General features: G+C 54.7%; 2 protein-coding genes and 1 pseudogene across 8 annotated transcripts in view; 2 read left to right on the forward strand and 1 right to left on the reverse strand.

The window, feature by feature from the left end:
- Positions 1 to 24,765, forward strand: part of SLC41A3 (solute carrier family 41 member 3) — a gene marked incomplete at its 3' end in the record, with an annotated part of 66,393 nt that overhangs the window by 2,542 nt on the left and 39,086 nt on the right. For 4 of the 6 annotated variants that reach the window (XR_014232253.1, XM_082345275.1, XM_082345279.1 and 1 more), the window contains exons 2-3: positions 6,304 to 6,590; positions 23,774 to 23,881. Coding sequence is in view for 5 of the 6 variants with exons in the window: in XM_082345275.1 (XP_082201401.1) it covers positions 6,336 to 6,590; positions 23,774 to 23,881 (363 nt within the window). Of the gene's footprint in view, positions 1 to 6,303; positions 6,591 to 18,186; positions 18,539 to 23,161; positions 23,620 to 23,773; positions 23,882 to 24,765 lie in introns of those variants that run through there. The other 2 variants (XM_082345277.1, XM_082345278.1) reach the window with 2 other exon arrangements.
- Positions 6,647 to 12,103, forward strand: LOC309607110 (mitochondrial import receptor subunit TOM20 homolog pseudogene; annotated as a pseudogene). The gene has a single exon. The product of its transcript is annotated as a mitochondrial import receptor subunit TOM20 homolog pseudogene (transcript).
- ZXDC (ZXD family zinc finger C) overlaps positions 24,563 to 24,765 on the reverse strand; it is a 67,148-nt gene continuing 66,945 nt past the window's right edge. Inside the window, exon 10 of the mRNA XM_082345208.1 lies at positions 24,563 to 24,626. Within this exon, the coding sequence (XP_082201334.1) occupies positions 24,578 to 24,626 (49 nt within the window). The 3' untranslated portion in view covers positions 24,563 to 24,577. The remainder of the gene's footprint in view (positions 24,627 to 24,765) is intronic.

The raw sequence follows: 24,765 nt of genomic DNA on the forward strand, positions 1-24,765 counted from the left end.
AAGACATAAAGACATATCTACTGAAGAGAGGGGTGGAAAGGTGTATACATTTTATATTAAAAAACATCCAGGATCTAGAACATTGATTTAAAAAAAAATACAGTGTGAGAAAGAGAGTGAGTGTGAATGTGAGAGCGTGTGTTTATGTGTACATTGTGTATATATATATGTATATGTGTACATTGTGTATATATATGTGTATACACTGGAAGGATATGCGTATGTGTACATTGTGTATATATATGTATGTGTACATGGTGTATATATATATGTGTGTACATGGTGTATATGTATATGTGTACAATGTGTACATTGGAAGGATATGTGTATGTGTACACTGTACATTGGAAGGATATGTGTATGTGTACACTGTGTGTACATTCAAAGGATATGTGTATGTATACACTGTGTATATACATGTGTATGTGTGCATTGGAAGGATATACACTAGACTTAGCATTAGTGATCTTGGAGCAGTAACATTGTTGAGGACTTATACCTTTTTGTATTGTGTAAATCTTATTTCTCATGAACACATTACTTGTGTAATAAAAGCAATCAAGTTTTTATTTTGGAAAGGAAAGTAAGTTGGATGGTCCCTCAAGTGTAGAACAGGTGAATGGATTGTGGTATATTCACGCGGTTGCTTTCTATACAACAATAAAATGAAACAGATTCAGCAATGTGGCTGCATCTCAGAAATGTAATGTCCAGTGAAAGAAACAAGACATGAAAAGAGTAAATGGAGTGTGATCTTTTTTTTTTTTTTTTTTTATGGCTGTGTTGGGTCTTCGTTTTCTGTGCGAGGGCTTTCTGTAGTTGCGGCAAGTGGGGGCCACTCTTCATCGCGGTGCACGGGCCTCTCATTATCGCGGCCTCTCTTGTTGCAGAGCACAGGCTCCAGACGTGCAGGCTCAGTAGTTGTGGCTCACGGGCCTAGTTGCTCCGTGGCATGTGGGATCTTCCCAGACCAGGGCTCGAACCCGTGTCCCCTGCATTGGCAGGCAGATTCTCAACCACTGCGCCACCAGGGAAGCCCTGGAGTGTGATCTTATTGATCTAAATTGCAAAGTGAGCAAAACACTACTATGGGATCCCCTGCTTACCCATGGGGGATACGTCCCAAGACCCCCTGTGGATGCCTGAAACCACGGTTGTGCTGAACCCTGCATATACTCTGCTTCTTCCTGTACATACATACCTGTGATGAAGTGTAATTTATAAATTAGGCACAGCATGACTACGCTTGTGCCTTGGGGCCATTATTAAGTAAAATAAGGGTGACTTGAACACAAGCGCTGCGATACCACAGCAGTGGATCTGGTAACCTACAAGGCTAAGTGAGTGACCAACGGGTGAATATGCCAGACAAAGGGATGATTCACGTCCCCAGCAGAACAAAGCTGAACAGTGCGAGCTTTTGTCACACTGCTTAGAACAGCACGCAATTTAGAACTTATTTCTGGAATTTTCCATTACTTTTGGACCATGGTTGACCTCAGGTAACTGAAGTCGTGGATAAGGGAGGTGACTGTCAGGAATTCCCTGGCAGTCCAGTGGTTAGGACTCTGCACTTTCACTGCCGAGGGCGTGGAATCAATCCCTGGTCGGGGAACTAAGATCCCGCAAGTCATGCGTGGCACAGCCCCCGCCCCCCCCAAAAAAAAGAGTAAAGGGAGAGGACCATCTATTGTTTAGCTCTGTAGTCATAGTTGGTAAAAGTGAAGGAGAAATAGAACAAGCTGAGGTGTGATCGTGTCTGGAGTTAGCACTACTCTGGCGGGGAGTAGGTATTTCAGAGAGTCTGCAGAGGCTGGGAGTGTTCTGCTTCTTGACCTTATTCCACAAATGATTCATACTTTTTATTGAAGTATAAATCACATACCAAAAATTCACCCTTTAAAATGTACAGTTCAGTAGAACAGAAAACCCATGTCCACAGAGACTTGCATAAGAATGTTCAGAGCAGCATTATTCCTAACAGCCCAAAGTGGAAACAGCCCAGATGTCCATCACCTGAGGAGAGGATAAAGAATATGTGGTCCAGCCACACAATGGAATGTTACTCAGCTGTAAAAAGGAGTGCAGTACTGATTCGTGCAACAACATGGAAGAACCTTGAAAACATTATGCTAAGTGGTATCTTAATGTGGTTTTGATTTGCATTTTCCAAACAACGAATGTTGAGCATCTTTTAATGTGCTTGCTTATTGGCCATTGTGTATCTTCTTTGGAGAAATGTCCATTCAACTCCCTTGCCAATGTTAAAATTGGGTTTATTGTTGAGTTGTAAGTGTTCTTTTTATATTCTGGAAACTAGATCCTAATCAGATATATGATTGGCAAATATCCTCTCTCATTTTGTGGGTTGTCTTTTTACTTTCTTGATAGTGTTCTCTGAAATATAAAACTTTGAAATTTTGATGAAGTCAGTTTTACCTAATTTTTCTTTGGTTGCTTGTACTTTAGATGTCACATCTAAGAAACTGAAGCCTAATCCAAGGTCACTGTGTTTTGCCTATGTTTTCTTCTATGTGTTTTATAGTTTTAGCTCTTAGGTTAGGTCTCTGACCCATTCTGAGTTAGGTTTTGTATGTGATTTGAGGTAAGGAACCAAATTCGTTCCTGTGCCTGTGGATGTCCTGTCGTCTCAGCACCATTTGTTGAGAAGACTGTTCTTTCCACCTTGAATAGTGTGGGCAACCTTGTTGAAAATCAATTGACTGTAGATGCACGGGTTTATCTACGGACTCCCAGTTCTGTTTCATTGATTTGTATTTCTAGTCTTACCCCAGTACTACATGGTCTTGATTACTCTAGCTTCATAGTTAAGTTTTGAAATCCTGAAGTGCGTGTTCTCCAACTTTGTTCTTTCTTCCAAGTTTGTTTAGGATTCTGGGTCCCTTGCATTTCCATATGAATTTCAGGATCATCATGTCATTTTCTCCAAAGTAGGCCACTGTAATTTGGACAGGGATTGCACTGAATCTGTAGATCAATTTGAAGTGCTGCCATCTTAACAGTGTTCACTCTTCCAACACATGAATATGGAATATCTTTCCATTTGTTAGGTTTGTAAAACTTTCTTTCAACAGTGTTTTTCAGTTTTCAAGGTAAAAGTTTTAAACTTCTTTTGTGAAATGTGTTCTTAAGTATTTTATGCTTTTTGATACTATTGCAGGCACAACTGTTTTCTTAATTTTTGGATTGTTCATTGCTAGTGTATAGAAATAAAACTTAACTTTTTTGTATCAATTTTGTATCCTACAACCTTGCTGTATTTGTTGATTAGCTGTAATAGTTGTGTGTGTGTGTGTGTGTGTGTGTGTGTGTATGTATTCCTTAGGATTTTCTATGTACAAGATCATGCCATTTCTAAATGGAGGTAGTTCTACTTCTTCCTTTCCAACCTGCATGCTTTATATTCACTACTGAAGTCGTCTTACCTTGGACTTTTCTTTATGAGAATATTTTTATTACTAATTCAGTCTCTTGTTATAGGTCTTTTAGTTTAAAAAAAATTTTTTTTCTTGAGTTAGTTTGTATGTTACTAGGAATTTGTCCATTTCATCTAGGTTTTCTAATTTGTTGGCATACAGTTGTTCATAGTATTCCCTCATAATTATTTTAAAATTTATAATTTTGGAAGTAATGTTCCCACTTAAGTATTTCAGTCTTTTCTCTTTTTTTCTTGGTCAGCTAAAGGTTTGTCAATTTTTTCAGTCTTTCCAAAGACCCAGCCTTTGTATTTGTTGGTTTTCCCTATTGTTTTTCTATTCTTTGTTCCACTTATTACCACTCTAATCTTTATTACTTCCCACTCTGTATTTTTTCAGAGGGGTGGTGGTGATTCTGCTCTTTTTCATGATTTTTCTTAAGGTGAAAGATCATTTATTTGAGCTCTTCTTTTTTAACATTGGTACTTAAAGATATAAATTTCCCTCTAAACACTGTCTTCCCAGCATTCCATAAGTTTTGGTATGTTGTATTTTTATTTCTCTCAAATAATTTTCTGATTTCTTTTGTGTGTTCTTCTTTGACCCATCAGTTATTTGAGCATGTTTTTTAATTTGCACATATTTGTAATTTCCCAAATTTTCTTCTGTTATTTTTTCTAATTTCATTCCATTGTGACTGGAGAACATACTTTGCATGGTTTCAGTCCTTTTAAATTTGAGACTTGTTTTCTCCCCGATGTGTGGTCCATTCTGGAGAATGTTCCATGTGTACTTGATAATAATATATATTTTGCTGTTGCTGGGTTGCAGTGCTTTGTTTTCTATGTCTTATGGTTCTTTCTGTTCCTTTATCCTCCGTTACTGCCTTCTTTTGTACTAGATCTCATGTATTTTCTAGTGTGCCCTAACCTTTATCATTGTATTTATATATATGAGATATTTATAAGATATATATATTATATATATATAGTTATTTTTTTAGTGGTTGCTCTGAGGGTTACAAGTAGCACTTTAGCTTATAACCTTCTAACTCAAATTAATAGCAACTTAATTTACTAGTATATAAAAATTTTGTTCATATATAGCTCTGTGCCCACCCTTTTGTGGCCTTACTGTCATACAAGTTGCATCCTTCTACACTGTGTGCCCATCAACACTGATTTATAACTACTGCATTATGCAGTTGTCTTTAAATCAGATACAAGAAAAGCGTTACTAACAAAAAAATAACGCTTACACTGTTTTTTAAAATATGCCTATTAGTTACCCTTGCTAATGCTCTTTACTTCTTCATGTGGACAAACAGCTGTCTGGGTCCTTTCATTTCAGCTTCAAAGTCTCCCTTTGGTATTTCCCCTAGGGCAGATGTGCTAGTGACAAATTCTCTTTTCGTTTATCAGGGAATCAATTTCACCTTCATTTTTGAAGGATAGTTTTGCTGCCCATAGAACTCTTCAAGCACTTTGAACGTGTTATGGCTTCTTGATTTCTTCTGGCTCCATGATGTCTGATGAGAAAGAGCTGTTACCGAGGATGCCTATACACGATGGGTCATGCTTTCCTTCTTTAGACATGGTTCCTTAAGTTCTTTGAACATATTTTAAATAGCTGATTTAAAGCTTTTGTCTAGTTAGTCTGGACATTTAAAATAAAATAATGTGGCACCTCTGGAAATCAGATTCTCCCCTCTTCTTCTCAGGGTTGCTTGTTATTGCTGCTTATTGTAGATGTTGTTTGTTTCATGACTTGTCGGAACTAATTCTTTAGTCTGTTTTCTCTATTGTATGTGGCACTGAAGCCTCTGCTTTGTGATTGGTGGAGATTTCCTTGAATGCCATGCCTGGTGCCGATGGGTCTCTCAGTCCTTGCCAAAGGGGCCCTGTGTGCATGTCGGGGCATCCCTTCAACCCTCACTCGGGTAGTTGGTAGCCCTACCTTTGCCTTCACTTCCTGCTTGTACTGAGCCTCTAGATCAGCCAGAGGTGAGAGCTTGGGTCTCCTCGGGTATTTCCTGAGCATGTGCACAGCCCAATGCCAGTGGCCTTCTAGTGTCCTGGGATTGTACGGGACCTTTTCAAAACCCACGTAGGCACCTCATTCCCCAGCTTTTCCTTTTAGGCTTTTTGGCTAGTGTGTTGTTAACCCCAACTATTATCTACTGCCTCAGGCAGCCAAAAAGGGAAAAGGCTTTTTATACGAAGTGAACCACCAGTCAGGTGAAATACAGAGAGTCTGCAGCTGGCATCTTCTAGTGAGCTACCTGATGTCCAATAGTGACAGTTCTTTGGGAACGAGGCTTTGAAAAAGCTCTGGCCCATTCTGATCTTTCCAGGCAGTTGGTTTTTAAGGCTGCTGCAGAGCTGGAGAGCAGCGGATGGGACTAAGGCAAGTTAAAACATGACAAACATCGTGGGCATCACTCTGTGGCTGTTTGTGCTGAGATTCAGCATTTTTTCTTGAAGAGATGTGTTGCTGCAAGCCTTTGATTAATATCCATAGTTCTGAAAAAGAAGATTCTGACAGTTTTTGTCCGTTCTCTTGTGCTTTTATGGAGGAAAGAATTTTCAGAAGTCCTAATACCTCCAGTTTTGCTGACTGCAGTTCATATATATTTAACGTTCACTTCTGTATGTACTTTTTCCCCAAACATGTGCATATTAAATTAAAGACTGTTGTAAATCCGGGTTGCAGGAGGCCATGTGGAGCAGGCTCCAAGGGAAGGGCAGTGGATTAGCCAGAATGATGCAGCCTCTGCTGGACAGAAGGGTGTGAAAACCTACAGGCTGTCAGCCCCATGGGGGTCAGGAACTCTGCCCTACAGCCCCTGTTGCTTTATGTCTCCCAGATTAAGGCTGCCAGGGGCTCAGCTGTACTCAGATGGACGGGACGGAGACCCGACAGCGGAGGCCAGAGGAGCTGGGCCTGCTGCACGGCCTCAGCACAGGAAGACTCCCTGAAGCCTCGGAAGATGGACTGCTGAGTGTCCCTGAGAGCCAAAGGGTGGCCCCTAAACCCCTGGGGCCTGAGCTCAGCAGGGAGACCACCTTGTCCATTGGCCTCCAGGTGACAGTGCCCTTCCTGTTTGCAGGCCTGGGACTGTCTGGGGCAGGCATCCTTTTGAACTATTTCCAGGTAAGAGGGGACTAAATGGGGATGGTGGGGGTGGGGTACTGTCTAATGTCAGCCTGGGGAGTAGGCAGGTACACATTGTGTCCAGCCTGGGGACAAGGGGCAAGACCTTCTCTTCTCAAATACCATTTTTCTGTAATTTTGGCAAGATTCTTTTAGTTACTGATGTCAGAGACTAACTTTAGCCCAGGTTAAGCTTTAAGAGACAGTTATTAGCTCATAGAATTGAAATATCTGAGGGGCTGGATTTCAGACCTGGCATGATCCAAGTGCTTAAATGGTATCAGGTTACTGGCTCTTTATTTGTCAGCTCCGTTTCATTTTCAGGCAAGATTCTGTACTTAGAGGGGAGGGTGGCCCTTGGCAGTCAATCCTTTGTAAGTGTGCTCTTAAAAAAAAAAAGCTTTCCGCGTCCCTCGCTGCGGGTGTCGGGGCAGAGTGGCGCAGTCCGCTCGGAGGGTTCTAGGCCAGCGGCTTCATTGCGGGCCCCACCGCCGCCGACCCCACTCCTCATTGGAGAGGAGATGGAGGGCCGGAGCAGCGCCGTTGCCGCCAGCGTGCGCAGGGCCCTTTTCATCGGGTCCTGCATTTACTTCGATCGCAAGAGGCAGAGTGACCCCAACTTCAAGAACAGGCTGCGAGAACAAAGAAAGAAACAGAAGCTTTTCAAGGAGAGAGCTGCACTTTCCAAGTTACCTGACCTTAAAGATGCTGAAGCCGTTCAGAAATTCTTCCTCAAAGAAATACAGCTTGGTGAAGAGTTACTAGCTCAAGGTGAATATGAGAAGGGTGTGGACCATTTGACAAACGCAATTGCTGTGTGTGGACAGCCACAGCAGTTACTGCAAGTGTTGCAGCAAACTCTTCCACCACCAGTGTTCCAGAGGCTTCTGACTAAGCTCCCAACAATTAGAGGATTGGAAGTGCTCAGAGCTTGGCTGAAGATGATGTGGAATGAGAAACAAATATCAACATAATCATCTCAATTAAAAAATATTTTTAAAATCTTTAAAAAAACAAAAAAGATGAAGAAGAAGAGAGAGAGAGACTTCTTGGTCAATATCCACATCAGTCTGCAAAAATTGACCCTGCTGTCAAGTGTCCACTCCTGTTCCAATTAGTGCTTCCTGAGGGATGACTTTCTCTGCTCGGCAGCTTGACTTCTCTTGTCGTCACCCTATGAGGGGAGGTAAGCCCCTTGATTTACACTCTAACAGAGCCCCATAGCGTGAGGAACTGGGAGTTACCCATCAGACAACAAAGCTACCAGTGTACCATCCCTTTCTTGTTCTTTGAGTATCAAAAGCCCCATTCCTCCATCAGCATGATCGGCAGAAGTCCTCCCTGGAAGAGCGTGGTACCTAAGAATACTTGAAGCCATTAGTGGCCAGGTCGTCGCTGTTGGTTGGCAAGGAGCTGAGAACACAGACTGTCTGGAATGGTGAGCCGGGAGGGCGGCCGCCTCTGCACCTCTTGCTGCAGGCGCTCCGTGCCCGGGGAACTTGGGCCTGCCCCTCACTGATTTGGAACCAGTCGGGGTTTGAGTCGCAGTCTGCCACTTAGCTGTAAGGCTCGTGCTTTAAAATTTTTAAGACCAACACTTAAAAATCAAGAGATGTCACATAAAAATTCAAGTTCCTGTTTTCCCTTGAAAATCTGGCAACTCTTCCAACATTGGACCCACATTCCCTCACAGCCACAGTTAGTGGTCACTGCCCTCTCGGTGTCCACGGTCCCCACCGTCCCTCGGTCTGCACCCACTTCACTCTGCTACCTGCCTGCCCCTCCCCTGCCACCTGGGGTCCTCAGTGACCCTTCCAGCCCCTGCAGTCCGGTTCCTCATGGCGTCACAGCACTGGTGACGGCCAGCTGCCCTCCCAGGTTCCTCCCGGACCTGCTCAGGCCCCAACATGGCTATGTGTCACGCCAGAGTCCCTGCCCTGGTGTGACTCAGCCCCAGGCCCCCGTTTGGTCTCTGTGATCCCCAGACCCCTCAGCCCTCTCCTTCCTCCAGTGACCTGGTGCCCTGCGGCCCCATATCCTTCTTTACCCGGTGGTGAGTCACACCGCTGTAGCCTCCAGAGCACCTTGGGGCCTGGCTTCCGTGTCCCAGAAGTTCACATGCCGCAGACCTCCCCCAAGAATTCCCTCTTCCACCTGAAGACCGCCAGAGTCCTCGCCACCCTCCTCGCCACCCTGCTGACTCTGTCTCCCTGAAGTCTGTTCTCTGTGCCGCGATTTTCAAAAAGCCTATTTCATTGTGTGTTCGGTATAACACCACCGAGCATGTATCCCCTGCACACGCACACGTGCTCACTGATACATACGGACACGCGTGTGTAGGTCACATACATGTGCATATTTATACACACATTGGTTGATATATGTATGTCTGTATATTTACACACAAGTATGTATAAGTCCCCTGCACACACACGCTGGTTTATAAGTTGCACTTGGAGCGGCAGGTAACAGAACACCGTGTGGCTTGGAGCCCAGAGTCCAGAGCAGAACCAGCTGGGTTTGCGTCTGACCTTTGTCACTGGCACAGGCCGCCCTGTGTTCCTGGTTTTCTCCTCTTAAACCAGAGCTAAGGGAGAACTGCCCAGGTCGGGCTCCCGGGAGGGCTGTGACACGCGGTGCCGGGGCCTTGGACTTGGGCCTCGCCCATGAGGGTTCGTGGCCGACGTTCTTATTCTCGTCGATACTCCATCACAGGTAGTTCTGTGCTGATGTTTAAGAACTTATACAAAAGCTGCAACTCAGATAAGAATTAGAGATACCTGTTCTAGTGTTTCCTTCCCATGCCTGGGGGCGGGGCCCGGCCAAGCAGCCCCACGATGCAGCTCTCCCCAAGTTTTAAATGTCTGTGCACTTGCCTGCTGCCTCTGGGATAAAGCTCCCAAGCTCCTAAAATGCATCCAAACATCCTGGGCTCACCTGGCTGTATCAGGATGCTTGCAGCCACAGGTACCAGAAAACCCGACTTACAGTGGGTTAAGTAAGAAGAAAATACGTCATCTCCCAAAACGAGGTTTCCAGGATAGGGCGATTCCGGTGTTGGAAAGTGGTGTCACCACCAGCCAACAATGTGTCCGAGGACCCGGCGTCTTCCCAAATCCTGCTGGTCGGCCTCCACAGGTCAGCTTTGTCCTAGAGGCACGTCGTGTCCAGAGGGAGAAAAGCAGGCCGTGTTCTGGTTCCTCCTCAAGTGCAAGGAAACTTCCCCGGGGACTAGCTCCCCAGCCTCTCCCCGGCCAGATGGAAGCCACATGTAGGCAGAGGGGCTGGAACAGCGTGATGAGCGGGCCTAAGTCGTGGTCCGAGGGGTGGGTCCTGCTGCTCCGCGGCCTCACCTGGGCCTCCCCTCCCCAGTCTCCTCTTCCCCCTCCCGGGTCCCTAGGAGCCTTTCCTGGGACGCCGCCCCCAACATCACTTCCCGGGGCGTTGGCCTCTACCTCCTCGGTTGAATGAGACTCCCTGAGCCCAGAGGCTGCACTTTTTTTTTTTTTTAATCCATTTGTTTTCCTGGAAAAGTAAAGCATTCAGGTGCCCGAAAGGTCAGCATGTGCACGGGGACAGGGCGTGCTGCCTGCCTGTCCCCAGGCTCTCGCTTCTCCAGGGCAGCCAGGAGCTGCACCTCTCGTCTGCCTCTGTGCATTCCTCTCAGCCTTTTACCCGCGTGGCGGCACATACAAACTGCTGTGCGTTTTGCTTTTTTCGCTTTACAGTGTGTCTCAGAGGTTATTCTTTGTAAATATGTTGAGCTTCCTTTTTTTAAAAAAGATTTATTATTTATTTATTTTTATTGTATTTATTTTTGGCTGCATTGGGTCTTAGTTGCAGCACACAGGCTTCTCTCTAGTTGTGGTGTGCGGGTTTTCTCTAGTTGTGGCACACGGGCTCCAGAGGGTGTGGGCTCTCTAGTTGAGGCGCACAAGCTCAGTAGTTGTGGCGCGCGGGCTTAGTTGCTACGTGGCATGTGGGTTCTTAGTTCCCTGACCAGGGACGGAACCTGCGTCCCCTGCAATGGAAGGCAGATTCTTTACCACTGGACCACCAGGGAAGTCCCAAGAGCTTCCTTTTTTTTCATGGTCGTTCAGTATCCCATTAGGCAGACATACCAGAGTTTATTCACCATTTTTCCTCTGATGTTTGTTTAAGTTTCACAACTATGTTAGTTTGCTCGGGCTGCTGTAACAAAGTACCACAGATGGGGTGCTTTAAACAACAGACATTTATTCTCCCGTCCTGGAGGCTGGATGTCTGAGATCCAGGCGTCGGCGGGGCCTCTCTCCTTGGCGTGTAGATGGCCGCCTCCTCCCTGTGTCCTCACGTGGTCGTCCCTGTGTGTGTCTGTGTCCGCGTCTCCTCTGACTATAAGGACCTATTGGATCTGGGCCACCCCCCTACTTCCAGCTTTCCGTCTCCAAATGCAGTCCCATTCTGAGATGCTGGGGACTGGGGAGAGGGGCACACAAGTCAGCCCTTAACAACTTAGAGCAGCACTGCTGACAGCGCCACGTTCTTTACACGTCTGGGTGAAGGAGTGGGACGGATTGCTGCAGGTAGAGCTGCTGGGTCAAAGGGCATAGGCGTCCGTAACCATGATAGACGTGGGGCTGCTCCCACCTCCCTTAACGGTGTATCTTCAGCCTCTGTGATCTTTCACGACCTGGCAGTGGATCGTACACTGTGCGCTGTGGCCTCTGCTCCAGGGAGTGAGCTGTCCCAGGGCTCGGAGCTTAAGCAGCCCCTGTGCCCCACGGCTGCTGTGGGACAGCAGTCAGCAGAGCTGGGTTTCGGCTTCAGGTGTCGTGATGCTGCAGCCGAGGGGTCCGCGTGCTGAGGCCTTCATCCCTTCCCCTCGGGCATGTCCAGCATGGCAGCTTCATCCAGGTGTGGGGTCGGAGAAGGAGACCGTCTGCTAGCGAGATGGGTCCCAGGAGCAGCGTCTTTGCCGGCTACCGGACGCGTCAAGTCCCTGAGGTCAGCTCACCCTGGGGGTCGTGGTTCAGAGGCCAGGATCCCTGGAGGCCGTCACTGGGACCGCCAGCGGTGTTCACTGTGGTGGGATTTGCATTTCTCATCAGGAGTGAGTGAGGTTGAGTATCTTTGGATATGTCCTTTGTCCGTATTTCTGAGGAGTGGTTTTTGTTTCTGTATTGATACTTCGGGGCTCTTTACATCCTAAGGAAGTTGGCCCTTCCATTGTGATACGGATTGTAAATATGTTTCCCATTTTTCCATTTATCTTTTGACATTGGTTTTGGTGGGTTTTTTGCTGTGCGTGTACTTTTTTCTGTAGTTAGATTAACACACTCTCTTTCAAGGGTCCGAGCCTGCGTCCTCCTCAGCGACAGCGGCTGCCCCTCATGCAGCTGCCCTGCCCCCCAGGCCCCTGCAGGCCACACAGGCCACAGGTCAGAGGGCGCCTCTCGGGAAGGAGGAAGCCCCACTCTGTCGTGCGTCTGCGCTCTGCATTGCGCGCAGCGAGAGTTCAGGCTGGCCGTCTGTGGACACTGAGCTGGTCTGCAGAGGGGCCAGAAGCCCCGGGCCCCGAGTGCGGGTGGGCGTAAGGGGAGGGAGGGAAGGTCCTGCAGGGGTCACACCTTAGCAAAGGCGCGGGGTGGCCTGGAGAGGCTGGGAGGGCAAGCGGGCGGCTAGAGGGCCGAGGCGGGGGGTGAGAGCTGAGGGAAGAAGCTGAGGCTGGGCTGGGTGACACAGGGGTGAGGTCAGCCTGTGCATCACCTCCTGCCCCGGGGTGGGGGGCGGCCGAGCACACAGCACTGGCCGTGCTGAGCGCTCACAGCCAGGGAGGGCCTTCGGGGCAGCGCTGGGCGCAGGTGAGCCGGCTGGGGTGGGCGCCCGAGCCTGCTGCCCGCTGCCCCCGGATATGAAGGGCTCCTTACCCTCAGGCACGGAGTGGAGGCCGCTCGGGGCCCCCGCTCCCCCCATGCCACAGCCGCGCACGGCCTTGCACCCCACTGACCCTGGACGCCCTGATACCAGCCTAGACCCGGTGCTGACCGGGACCTCCAGGGAGTGGGCCTTGACGGGACGCAGAACTTACGGGGGCCCCTTGGTGGCCAGTAAAGGCGATTGAGGGGCCGGTGTGGGTGTGCCTCCCCCCAGGGCGAGTCCGCGTTCGCCAGTACCTGCGGCAGTGCTGACGCCAGGGCTCCTCTTGCTGCCTTGGAACTGAGCAGGAGCTGCGGGAGGGCCGCTGTGCCCCTCGGCTCAGCGCCGGCCTCGGGGGGTGGGGCAGGGGGGTGGCTGTCCCCATGAGAAGTGGAAGGACGAGGGTCCCAGCAGGCCTGTGGCCTTAGTGCAGGCAGACACATCTGTCGCCCTGTGTGTTTGGAGTGTCCGGGAGGCGGGGTTCCCAGAGCTCCTTCCCTAAACAAGACGGCCCTTAGGCAGTGGCCCAGGCATCTAAAAGGCGCAGAGCCGGGCGGCCGGTGCTGAGGCGCTGCCTGGAGGTCGGGCACCTGTGCTGACCGCTGGGTGGCTCGGGTCCTGCACCAGAAACATCCGGTCAGGACGGGAGGGTGGTGACCTCCGCCAAGCGCCACCGTGACACCCACGAAGTGCACAGACCCCACTGGGCCCACCCAGTTGATCTTGGGGACTCCCAGGAGCCCAGGTTTGGGGGTCACCTCCTCTGGTCTGTGGCATCTGACTCAGGACAGGGAGGCCGCCCCCTGTGGGTGGGAGGTGCCAGGGGCCCAGGGTTGGCTCCCCGCCCCAAATTGAGGCTGCCCTCCTTGGTCGCCGTGCCTCCCAAGGCCCACGGGCAGCCGGGCTGCGAGGGTCCCAGCAGGTCTGCGAGGGCCCCCTTCCCAGGAGAGCAGGGTGTGTACCTGCGGCGTGGCTCAGCTGGTGGGCGGCGCAGGCCGGGGGAAGTTTCTGGCGTCAGCTTAAAGCCCTCAGTGGTCCAGGGGCTCCGGAGGCTCTTGAGGGTTCTCTTCAGCGGAGGCGTCTCTGGGGCCTGATGGGGGTGCCTGCCGGCTCTAAAGGAGCCTCTTGTCGGAGGGGCCCGTTCAAGGCAGGCTGCTTGGCAAGTACGGCCTAAATGGGCGGAGTAAACTTTGCACGTGAAGACGGTCACCTCCAGAATCCACAAAGCCCGCACAGGTGCTGGGCTGTGTTTGCACGTCAGGATGGGCTGCTCCCGGTGAGCAGAGGGTCTTAGGGTTCTGAACGAGGGGAGGCTCGCCCTGCGAGGGCCGTGGCGGCCCATCCTCTTTGGGGGGGGGGCTCCTTTGTGAGTGTTCGGGTGTCTCAGGGAAGGTGTCCCGTGAGTCTGTGGAGGGGCGGCCATCGTGTAGCGCCAGCCCCACGGAAGGTGCAGCAAAGGCCCGACCTGCAGAGAGCCTGCGGCGGCAGGTCCGCCTGGGAGAAGCGAAGGTCGGCACGCCGAGAGTGCTGAAGTGGGCGCTGAGCGGGGCGTGCTAGCCGGATCTGCAGGGCACAGTGTTTACCGGCTGCCGCCTGGGTGCGGTCAGTGTCCCGACGAGATAGGTGTTGGGTGTGGGGCCCACAGTACGGGGCCCCAGCTTTACGGCTGCGGTCACCACTGCGAGGCGGTTTGTCTCTGCCAGGTTTAAGAACAGAGCTGGGCGGTCAAGTGGAGAGCAGCGGGTACCCCCTTCCCTCAGTAGGCCTCGCGAGACCAGGTTCAACCCCAAGGGCCAGTCTCAACGTGGTGGGCTGCGTTGGGCCGCATTAACTATTTTAACCGGGGAAGGGGGTGCCACGGGGTCCCCTTTCGTCAGCCAATTTGTAAGTCAGGCTGGCAGCAGGGGTGCCTGATATGGTCCGTTCACAGTCGTTCCGGCCTCGGGGAGGTGGTGACCCCGGGGCAGCTCGCGCACAAGCCGGCCAGCGGGGCTCCGTCCCCGGCGGCCTTCACCGTGTCGGGAGCTGGTCAGTCAGCAGAAAGCAGCTGGTGAGGCTGCCGGGCGTGCGCCGTCAGGGGCGGCCGTCCTGTTCGTGACGCCAGCTGCAGTGACGGCCTCCTCTTGAGGGACCTGCGCCTGGACAGGTGAGCGCAGAGTTCATCAGCCCCGCGCACCAGGCCCAGGGGAGGGCGTGCCTCCCACGTGGGGCCCTCAGGGCTGCGCCCAGGAGCGCCAGCTGCCAGAGGCTGTGCTGGCGGGCGTTGTAGGTTCACGTACCGGTTCCCGTGGGGCTGTGACTGACTCGTTTGTGTTCCGTGGGCTCCTCGGGGGTCGGGGCGGCGGCAGTGGGGCTGCTCCAGGCCCTGCTGGCTTTACCAGGTGTCCAGGCAGCACATCATAGGAATAATGTGGGCCCTACACGGCTCAACTCTTGGAAGGCTGATGGGTCTCTTTCTGTCTGCTTCTATAATGCTGCTTGTTTGTTCGTCCACACAGCACACGCGTGGGCCACGGGCCAGCGCTGTGCCGGATGCCGCGGTGGACGGGGTGCCGGGCCTGCTCTTGGCCGTCACGGCCGAGCAGGGAGCGACAGGGGCGTGAGTCGGGGTTAGGCCGCGGCAAGGGCTACGGGGAAACGAAGGGGCAGAGCTGGGTGACGGCTGGAGCAGCCTTGAGGGGGATGCCGGGAAGGCGTCCCTGAGGAGGGTGCTCTGGGCTGAGGCCTGTGTGGCGAGGGGGCTAGTCGGCCGGGGCGGGGGCACTCGGTCCCACGTGGTCACCAGCAGGTGCCTCTGCCGGCCGAGTTGGAAGCAAAAATGAAGACGACCTTTCCTGTTGCTGAGGACATAACTGCCTTGATCTCTGGGACCTCAACAGGGTGGGGGGATTCAGGCCTTTAAGAGTGACCGTTTCGCTCAGAACCAGCCCAGGCTCAAGGTGACCCGCGAGAGGGCGGGAGGCCGTTGGGAAGGTGTGCTCCTGGGAAAAAAGCTGTTCCCACCGAGGACCCCGAGACTGACATGAGGACCGGCCGTGCACCCGCCCTCCGCGGCCCCTCCTAACTGTCCCGCAAGTTGAGGGGTTGGGGGGGTTCTGACGCCGCAGCTCTGGGTGCGCAGGGGCTGGGCTCCCGTGTCCGGAGCGCCTGGTGGCTCTGAGTAGCGTGAGCTGAGACCCTTCTGGTGGGGCGGCGGGAGGTGGTCACAGGCCCGGGGAGGGCAGGGACTCTTCAAGGTCACCCAGAGCCACCTGGCATCTGACCCAGATTCCTCCCGAGGCCCAGCACAGCCCCAGAATCCAGCTCAGGCCCTTGGAGACTTTCCACTATGCTACTGAGCTCCTGTGAAAGTCACATTTCCAATCTCCTCGACTGTGAGCCAGTGAGCTGTGTTGACATATTTTGTTCTCATGTTGCATGGGAAAGTAATCTTCCGCACACGATGGCATCTTTTATTTGTTTTTGGTGACAGTTTATTTTTTGATGGTTATAAAAGCAAATAATCACAATAGATATACAGAAAGTTATGAAATAAAGGTCACTTAGGATCCCACCACCTAAAAGTACCCACTTTTAGCATTTTGGTATATAACCTACTGAATTGTTCACTGCTTGTGTGTGTGTGTGTGTACTTATTTCTCATTATTTTTTAAACAAAAATGAGAAACATTTTTGTAATGATTTATAACCTGCTGAATTAGGGATCTTTTCCATATGTAATCATGCAAGCGGTTGTCTATTTCCACATCTTCTGTCCTGATGAGAGTTCAGGGACCCACTGTGTATGATTTTATGTTGTATTATGACGTTCGACCGCATTTAAAACTGTAAAGAGATCACAGGAGGTGCTGAAGCCAGGAGAAAGAAATCGCTAGTTGGGGGGCCGGTCCAGCTGCGGGCCTGGGGACTGGGGCAGCCAGCGTCCAGAGTGGGCCCGCTGAGAGGGGTCTGTCTTAAACGAGCTAGCGGCCTTAGGCGCGTCAACTTCTGCCACACTCTCCTTAGAAATGTGCTGTTTCTCTCAGCCTCCTGCTGGTTCAGACTCCTGTGTGAACAAACGGACCCTCACCTCAGAGGTGGGCAGCAGCGGGGGCAGTGGGCACTGGGGTCGGGGGCCAAGGTCCTGGCCCCGCCTGTGAGGCTCACTGGGGGGTGGTCATGGGCAAACCCTCGCGGGGCCGTCAGCTTTTCATTTGCAAAATCGGGACCTTTGCTTCCTGGTGCGTGGCCCGCGGGTGCCTTGAGAGTCTGGTGATGGACGGAGTGTGACGTGTGTGCACGTGAAAGGGCACGGGGGGTCGGCTGTGGCCTGAAAGCTCAGGGAGAGTCTGAGGTGCGCAGGGAGGTTAGGAGTTGCTGCATTATCTGAGAAGGTCCCCTTTGCTCCTGCTCTGCGGCAAACCGCGCCTGACTCTGTGGCTGGCGGGAAGCCCGCTGTCAGTTTGATCTCAGATCTTTCATTTGGACGCCACTCAGCGAGCAGCTGGTGGGACACACAGTCCAGGACCGTCCCCTCCTGTGACAGGACGGCTGCTGCTGGCTGCTCACGGGGCCGCAGCCAGAACACACCCGAGCTTCTCCTCGGTGGGGTGGCGGGGTCCCGAGCGCCAGCATCTCCAGAGGTGGGCGGTGGAAGCTGTCAGGACCCCAGGATCGGGGCCCAGAACTGGACGGGGGCAGCGTCTCCTGCACTCACACACAAGGGGCCGACTGAGCCCAGCCCTCGCTGGGAAGTGGGGCTCCTTCTGTCTGGCTCCTGGGAGGGGCTTCATGAGAAAGTGAAGGGGGCGAGGAAAGATGCAGTGAAACATCGTGGGTGCGAGGGAAACGGCCGTCAGGCTCTGGCTGGAGTTGGCGAGGAGGGAATCGGGCTTGGCCAGCCCAGTGGGATCTAGGGTGCTGAGGGCTGGACTCCAGGCTGAGGGCTGGGCTTGGGCGTGGGGTGGACTGTCCGAAGGAGGGGAACCGGCCGAGGTGCACAAGAGGTGTGAGCGAGCATCCAGCCCTCGGCTTTGGGCTCCTGCTGGCTCTGGCCTTGACCCTGCTCAGCCCGCCCTCAGGCCTGGACACTGTCCCTGGCACCTGTGGCATGCACAGTGGACACACTCATTTATTCCACATAGAGACCCCCTCTCCTCGGGGTCGGGGTCGGGATGGCAGCTCAAGGCTGGTCTAACCTCTGTTGGCGCGAGCCTGGGCCCCTAAGAAGCACCTTACAAGTCTCTGTCCTTTGAGAGACAGCAGGGCTGCATTCTTTCTGTGAACACAGCCTCTTCCTGTGGCCGTGAGCCCCTCGACACCTAGGTCAAGTGGCCGCAGGGCACAGCTTCTTTCTTGGGGGCCTGCAGGCCTCTCGACCTTGAGGGGTGACAGTCCTCAGGGGCTCAGACCTGGCCCAAGGAGCAGGTTCTTCAGGCTGAGATGTCCCCAGGCCCCGTGCGGCCTCACCAAGGCCAGGCCTCACGTGGCTCCGGCTCTCTGGTCCAGCCCGAGCCAGCGTGGGCCGGACAGCTGGACGCTGTCAAGGTCGCTCCAGGGGACAGGGAGCCTCCTCGTGGGAGGCCAGCCGAGGGAGGTCCCACCGGACACGGCAGCCACTCTCGGAGGAGAACCTGATCTTCGGGGAGTGGACAGCAGGAGTGGCCGAGCCCTGAGCGAGGCTGAGTCACCCGGCCTTTGTTCGTCACCGTTGGCTCTGGCCCTCGGCCGAGGGGCAGTGGACACTGTCCACAGCACAGGGCGCCTGGCAGCTCTGCCCGGGTGGACTCCTTAGGAGACACGTCCTGGTGTGGGCGGAGGCCGGTGTTGGGGGTGCCCAGGCTTGGACATCCAGGGAATGCGTCACCGGCCTGGCCATGGTGGTCACCCAGCTGGACCTGGAGCTCCGCTTTCAGGGCTCGAAGCTGCGAGGCTTCCGCTGTGAGCTCACCCGCTGCCCCCACGGGGGCCTCCCCGAGACCACCTTCACCATCGTGGGCCAGGTTGTGGTGCCCGTTGCGCTGTCTGGCCTCGGCATGGTGACGGCCGGCCTGCTGATGAACACCGTCCAAGTGCGTATGGCAAGGCGAGGGGCAGCATGGGCCCTGGGCTGGGGGACCAGGCATCACACACAGGACAGGCCCCTGGGTCGGGCAGGGGGCCGGGCTCGGGGGGCTGGCAGGAGAGTCCTCCTGGGACCTCAGTGTCTGAGAGTCACAGAGGCTTCTGACGACCCTCCACCGTCAGCCTGCATGAGACTCCTCAGCCTGGGAGCTCGAACCACTCTCCTTCCAGCAAACGCAGACCCATTAGGCAGGGCCTGGGGGGCCTCTAGTCCTGTCCGCCGGTCCCTCCCCACCCGAGGGGCTCAGGCATCCTGCCTCAGTCTCTCCACCTGCAAACCGGGCAGCGTCGTGAGGTGGGTGTGCTGGCCCGAGCGAGGGTGCCGGGCACCGCTCCTCCAGCCCCAGAATCTCCGGAGGGGGGGTCTCAGCGGGAGGACAGGGTCCTGAGTGCGGCGGGGGTCCAGGCGCACAAGGGGATGCAGACGCGGGGGTCTCCATCAGGAGAGGTGTTTGCTGGGAGGCCCAGGGGGTCTGTTTATGCCCTGGGTCGGCTCTGGGAGCCGTGTTTGGGTCACTTATGGAGTTAGTGTGTTCTCGAGCCGCTGGGGCCTGTACGTGAGCATGCGGGGGGAGGGGCCGTCACCTCTCACATCCCGCCGTGCCCCTGTCTCTGAGCTGGAGGGGGCGGCCGACACCCACCCGGGTACCCGGCTCTGAATGAGGTTCTCGGGGCGGCCTCTGGCCGCCCTGCCCAGTGGACAGGGCACTTCCTCGCGTGCTGCCAGCTGGAGACCCGGATTCCGGTCTGCTGCTTCCCCTGGAGTTGCCCCAGGGTCTGTCACCCTCCCTGGGCCTTGCGGACACTGGGAGAGTCCACCCTGAATCTCCCTCCTTGACCTTCCCCAGCACCTTGCGTGGAGCATGGCCTCGTGTCCCCGACCTGCCCACCCATGACCCTTTCTATGGGGCCTCGGGGCCGAGAACAGGCGGCCCAGAGCTCGGCAGAGTCCAGGAGGTTTGGTGGGGCCCTGCGGGGAGAGGGGGTCATGCCTGACCATCAGCGGAGGTGCCCCGGGGCCAGGTCAGGAGGGTGTCCAGCTGGAGAGTGCAGTGCCCTTCCGGACCGCGTGTGGGTTCCGTCTGGGAGGTGGGCCCAGAGCAGACGTGGGGGAGGCTGTCTGCAGGTCTGGCCTTGAGCCGTCAGCTTCGGGGGGGCCAGCGACTGGGAGGATGGAACAGCTCTGGGCGTCACAGCCCTTTCCTCGTCCCCACTTTGCAGACAGGGTGCGTGAGGGTCAAGGGCCCTCCGTTTACTGGGTTCCGGTGCTCACCACCTCCCTGCTCACCCCTCCCGGCAGTGCAGGAGGCAGCCTTGGGGCTCCCAGAGGGAAGCCCACATCACGGGGGCTCCTGGCTCCAGCGGTGCCCAGGCTGGTGCCTGCCCGGAGCCATTCACACCGGGCCTCGGGGCTCCCGAGCCCGCAGTGAGGTAGACCACCTGGCCCGACAGCCGCGCCTTGTGGGCGGTCCCCGGCGCAGCTCTGTGCCTGGCTGGGTGCAGGTTTCACCTACGCTCTTTGGGGCCGGGAGTCTCTGATTCTGGGCCTGGGGATTGAGGCCCAGTAAGTGGCCAGAGTATCAGTTTCGTGTCTTCAAAAAATTATTTTTCAATTACACAAGTAAGGTGTAAGTATTTCTTTTTATGGAACAAGCATCACAGAGAGGTTAAGCCCTCTTTGACCACGGCCTCCGTCGCAGTAGGTCCCTTACTATCGAGTCGTGTGTGTCATTCCAGACCTTTTTGGGGTTTACATGCACACGTGGGCACCAGGGACCGTGAAAGCGCATGTGATTACTCTTCCCAGATCAGGGCTGAACCAGACAGGCTGGCTGCTCGGAGCAGCCAAGAGCCGAGCGCCGGGCGGGTGGACAGAGCCACTTGTCATCCAGTTCCTCCTTCGTTTGTTGAGCGAATTTGGTTGAATCCTGAGCGGAAGCTGACCTTCCTGGCAGGCGTGTCTGGTGGCCATTGGGCCCCCCTGCAGACAACGGGGAGGGGGCAGAAGCAGCAAGGGAGGAGGGGCAGGTCGGAGACTCTGCAGACGCTTTGCTGGACCTCAGAGGTGGCGTTCCCAAGGTGCGTGAGCAGCAGTGAACATCCCGGCGAGGGGGCCCGTGTGTGCAGACCACGGAGGGGGCGAGCGTGTGGGCAGGGGGGCGGCTGCCGACGGTGAAGGCTTGTTGACTTTGTCCTCGTTCTTTGTTCTAAAACAAACATCACGTTTTGCTTCACTGGGGTCCAGCACAGGCGTGGAGAAAATCGCACAGCTGGTGAGCACGCAGTTTGGTGAGCCATCTCGGGATAAAGGGGTGCGTTAACCCGCCAGACGGAGGGCTCGCAGCCCCTCGGCTCCCCCGCCCCGCCCACTCCTCATGCCCCGATCTGCACTGCCTTTGTGTTGGCAGAACACGAGGACCTGCGTGCCCAGGACTGGAATTAGTGAAGGGTCATAAGGGGCTGTCCTCCCTGGCTGCTGGGGTCTGAGATGACCCAGAGGTGCTGCTCAAGGCTGCAGGGGAGAGCTGGGGGCTGTAGGCGTGATTGAGAGACCCCCCCCCCCCAAGTGCAAGAGCCAGCGCACGGGGCCCATGCAGCAGGGTCAGCGTGGAGCCTTGGGCGGGGGACCTGTGGGACGTCCAGGGCTGTCCGCGGCCGGGCGGCAGGCGTGAGCCGGGTTGTGGAGCCAGCCGCCGTCAGGGTGCTCTGGGAGTGGGTGACCAAAATCCCGAGCCATTCAGGATCTCCCTGAAGAGGTCTGCAGGTCAGGCAGCTCCAGCCCTGTTCATCCCTTGGACTTGGTGTCCCCGGGGCCCTGGCCTTCTGTTCTCCTGGCGCCGTCCACCTTTGCTGACTTTGTCTGTGAGTAGCCCCTCGTGGTCGTCTGACCTGATGTGTCTAAAGCCCCTTCCCAGCTCTCCTCGGCCGTGCCTGTGGCCCAGCCCAGGCGACCCCTTGCAGGAGGACGGGACCACCGCCCACAGGCTCACCTCCTGCCGCCCCTGTGTGGGGTGGGGAGGGGCCTGGGCCTTGGAAGGGAGAGGACTTGGAGAGAAGGGAGAACCAAAGCAGGAGGGGGAGTCAGGGTTAGAGGGCAGGGGGTCACGACCTTGCTGTACTGCTGGCAGAAGCAGATCCGAGTGGACGGGGTGAGTCCAGGGAAGGGTGGGCGGGAGCGTGTGCCGGGGCCTCAGGTTCCTCGCGGGCAGCCTGACCTCCCCCGGCCTGGCTCCGTGTATCCTGGGACAGGGACTTTCTTGGCCGCGGACACGGCATCTTGGCAATGGCTGACCTTGGGTTTTCCTTTGAAAACGTAACAGTCGTGGGTGAGTCGGTCCCACAGATTCAAGGTTACTGTGGGCGCTGAGATGTCTGTGCCCATGTTGAAGAAGCAGAGATGGTTATTAGACCTTTGCAGCCTTCCTGTATGGAGAAAGAAAATAAGTCCCTTTCATTTTTGTTTTTTGTTTTTTTGTTTTTTTTTTAGCTGTGTTGGGTCTTTATTGCTGCACACGGGCTTTCTCTAGTTGCAGCGAGCAGGGGCTACTCTAAGTTGTGGTGCGTAGGCTTCTCATTGTGGTGGCTTCTTTTGCTGCGGAGCACAGGCTCTGGGCGTGCGGGCTCAGTAGTTGTGGCTCTTGGGCTCTAGAGCTCAGGCTCAGTAGCTGTGGCTCTTGGGCTCTAGAGCGCAGGCTCAGTAGTTGTGGCGCATGGGCTTAGTTGCTCCGCGGCATGTGGGATCTTCCCAGACCAGGGCTCGAACCCATGTCCCCTGCATTAGCAGGTGGATTCTTAAACACTGCACCACCAGGGAAGCCTCCAGTCCCTTACGTTTGAAAAATGTAAAAGGTCAGGAGGGAGATGAGGAGCCCTCAGCGGAGGCCAAGATGGGACAATCAGAGGTCAGCACAGGACAGGACGAGGCCCCGCCAGCCACGTGGAGACAGGGGTGTGCCCGTCACGTAGTGGGGGAGGGGTTCCCACGGGGAGTCAGCCTGCACACAGCGGTCTCAGGTGCGGCAGCCAAGTCCAGTGGTGCCGGGAAAGAAGGGGGCTGAGAGAAGGGGGTTTACTTGCGGGGTGGGTGCTCGGTCGTGTGTGCTGGTGGGAGGAGGGCGAGAGCGCCAGCCCCTGGGAGGGGGCTTCCCAGGCGGGAGGGGCCTCCGCTGGACAGGACGCAGCGCCCCCTGGCCGGTGACACGTTCCTTCCGCACTTTTCGGAGAGGAAGGCTTGTTAACTCCACCAAAGCTGGGACTGGGTTCTCGACTTCCCAGCTTTGTAGAAAAGGTAAAGGAGAGGGAACCGTAACTGTGAGTCCGGGAAACTTCCCAGATCTCAGGACACCAAGGGGTCTTCAGAGGGCCTGGCCCGCCCCTTTGCTTCCAGGTCCCGTAAGACGCATTGTGGGGCGGCTCTTTTGATGACCCTCTGGGCCCCCGGGGTAGGGGGACTCTTGTCTTGGGGACGGGGAACCAGACCCCACGCCACCTGCCTCCCGGCTCACAGAGCAGCAGGGTTTCTAGGACCAGCTTCTGTGGAGGGTCACACACAGCTCAGGCCCAGGGAGGCGGAAGCAGCTAGTCGGATCAGATGGGGTGTGAAAAATTGGTTGCGGTAGGGGCAGTCTAACTGCATGTTAAACAGGTAGGACTAGTTTCCCTTCACAAAGAAACGTCTTCGCGTTCTCTTGAAACGTGCTTGTGCTTCCTGTTCCTTCTTTTTACATTTTTACTTGTTTACAAGTGATAGAGACACATTCCGTCAGTTTTCACAAATCCAGGGCCCCCACGTGACCTTGGGCCCCACCCATCGGCCTTGGGGCCCCGGAGTCCCTGCCCAGCCCAGATCGTCCTGCCGGCTCGCCCGTGAGAAATCCCACAAGAAATCCCCAACTTTGAAGTTGGGGGCTCATTCCTGTTTCTACAGATGTGCACACAGGACAAAGCAGTTCCCCGTCCGTGGGCACAGGCCCAGACCCGGTCTCCCGGCAGCCAGAGAAGGAAGGGGCTCCTTGGGCCGCTGTTCACGGTTGATCATTACTCTGTTTAGTTTAAAGCCATTTAAGAAACTGGGTAGTTTTTTTCATTTTACAGGGAAGGAGGACTTGTCGAAGTATCTCTCGAGCAGTTCCCGAGAGGCGCGGTACGTGTGCTTGGACTGACCCCCAGTTCTTTCCCCGCAGCACTGGCCCGTGTTCACGGAGGTGAAGGACCTGCTGACCTTGGTGCCGCCCCTGGTGGGCCTGAAGGGCAACCTGGAGATGACGCTGGCCTCACGCCTCTCCACCGCGGTGAGTGGACGTCTGCACATCTGACCTCCAGGTCTCCCCGTGGAGCTCGTGAGCGGGTGGGTTGGACTCTGAAAATCTGACGTCGTTGGGAGTTGTCCTGTCGTGTGGCTCTACCTGGTCACTCCTCCTGGCCATCACCCTGCTCTTCGGCCGGAGGCTGGGCTGCGGACGAGGCCCAGATGTCAGGGGCGCTGTGTCCTTGTGTCCCTTGTTCATGCTGGAGCCTGAGGCTGGTTCCACACACGACCCAGAAGCAGTGGCGAATGTCCTAGAATCCTCGTCACCACGGTGTCCTCCTCTGGGCACTCTGTCACCGTTCCCAGCTTTGCTACTCTCCTCACCCTCCCACGGCATGGAAATCCCTTTCCTTCTGTTATGGGGATGGTCTCCTTTCTCTGTGAAAACGTCCTGATGCGCTGTGTTCTAGACACCGAGAGGTGGGCGATGCAGCTGGGGTGCTGGGGGGGGGTCCCTGGAGCCCGAGGCTGGAGAGAGAGGTGAGGGGTGGCCAGCTGAACAGCAGCCCCCAGAGATGTCCACGTCCTAACCCGTGGAGACTGAACGCTCCCTTACATGGAGGTGTTTGCGCATGATTAAGTTAAGGCCCTTGCGGTAGGAGATAATCCTGGATTGTCCAGGGGACCCGGTGTTGTCACAAGGGTCCTTACCAAGGGGAGGCGGGGTTGGAGGGAAATGTCAGACAGAAGAAGGAAGCAGAGTCGGGGGAGCAGATGCGCGCCACCACCTGCAAAGATGAAGGAAGGGCCGTGAGCCGGGTGTAGCTCTACCTGCTGGAAATGGAAAGAAACAGCTGCCCCCCTGCATAGACCCTCTGCAGACCCCTGGCCTCCAGAACTGAAAGAGAAGACGTTTGCATCATTTTC

Source organism: Balaenoptera borealis (assembly GCF_965194805.1).
Source record: "Balaenoptera borealis genome assembly, chromosome: 12".
NCBI classification, from domain to species: Eukaryota; Metazoa; Chordata; class Mammalia; order Artiodactyla; family Balaenopteridae; genus Balaenoptera; species Balaenoptera borealis.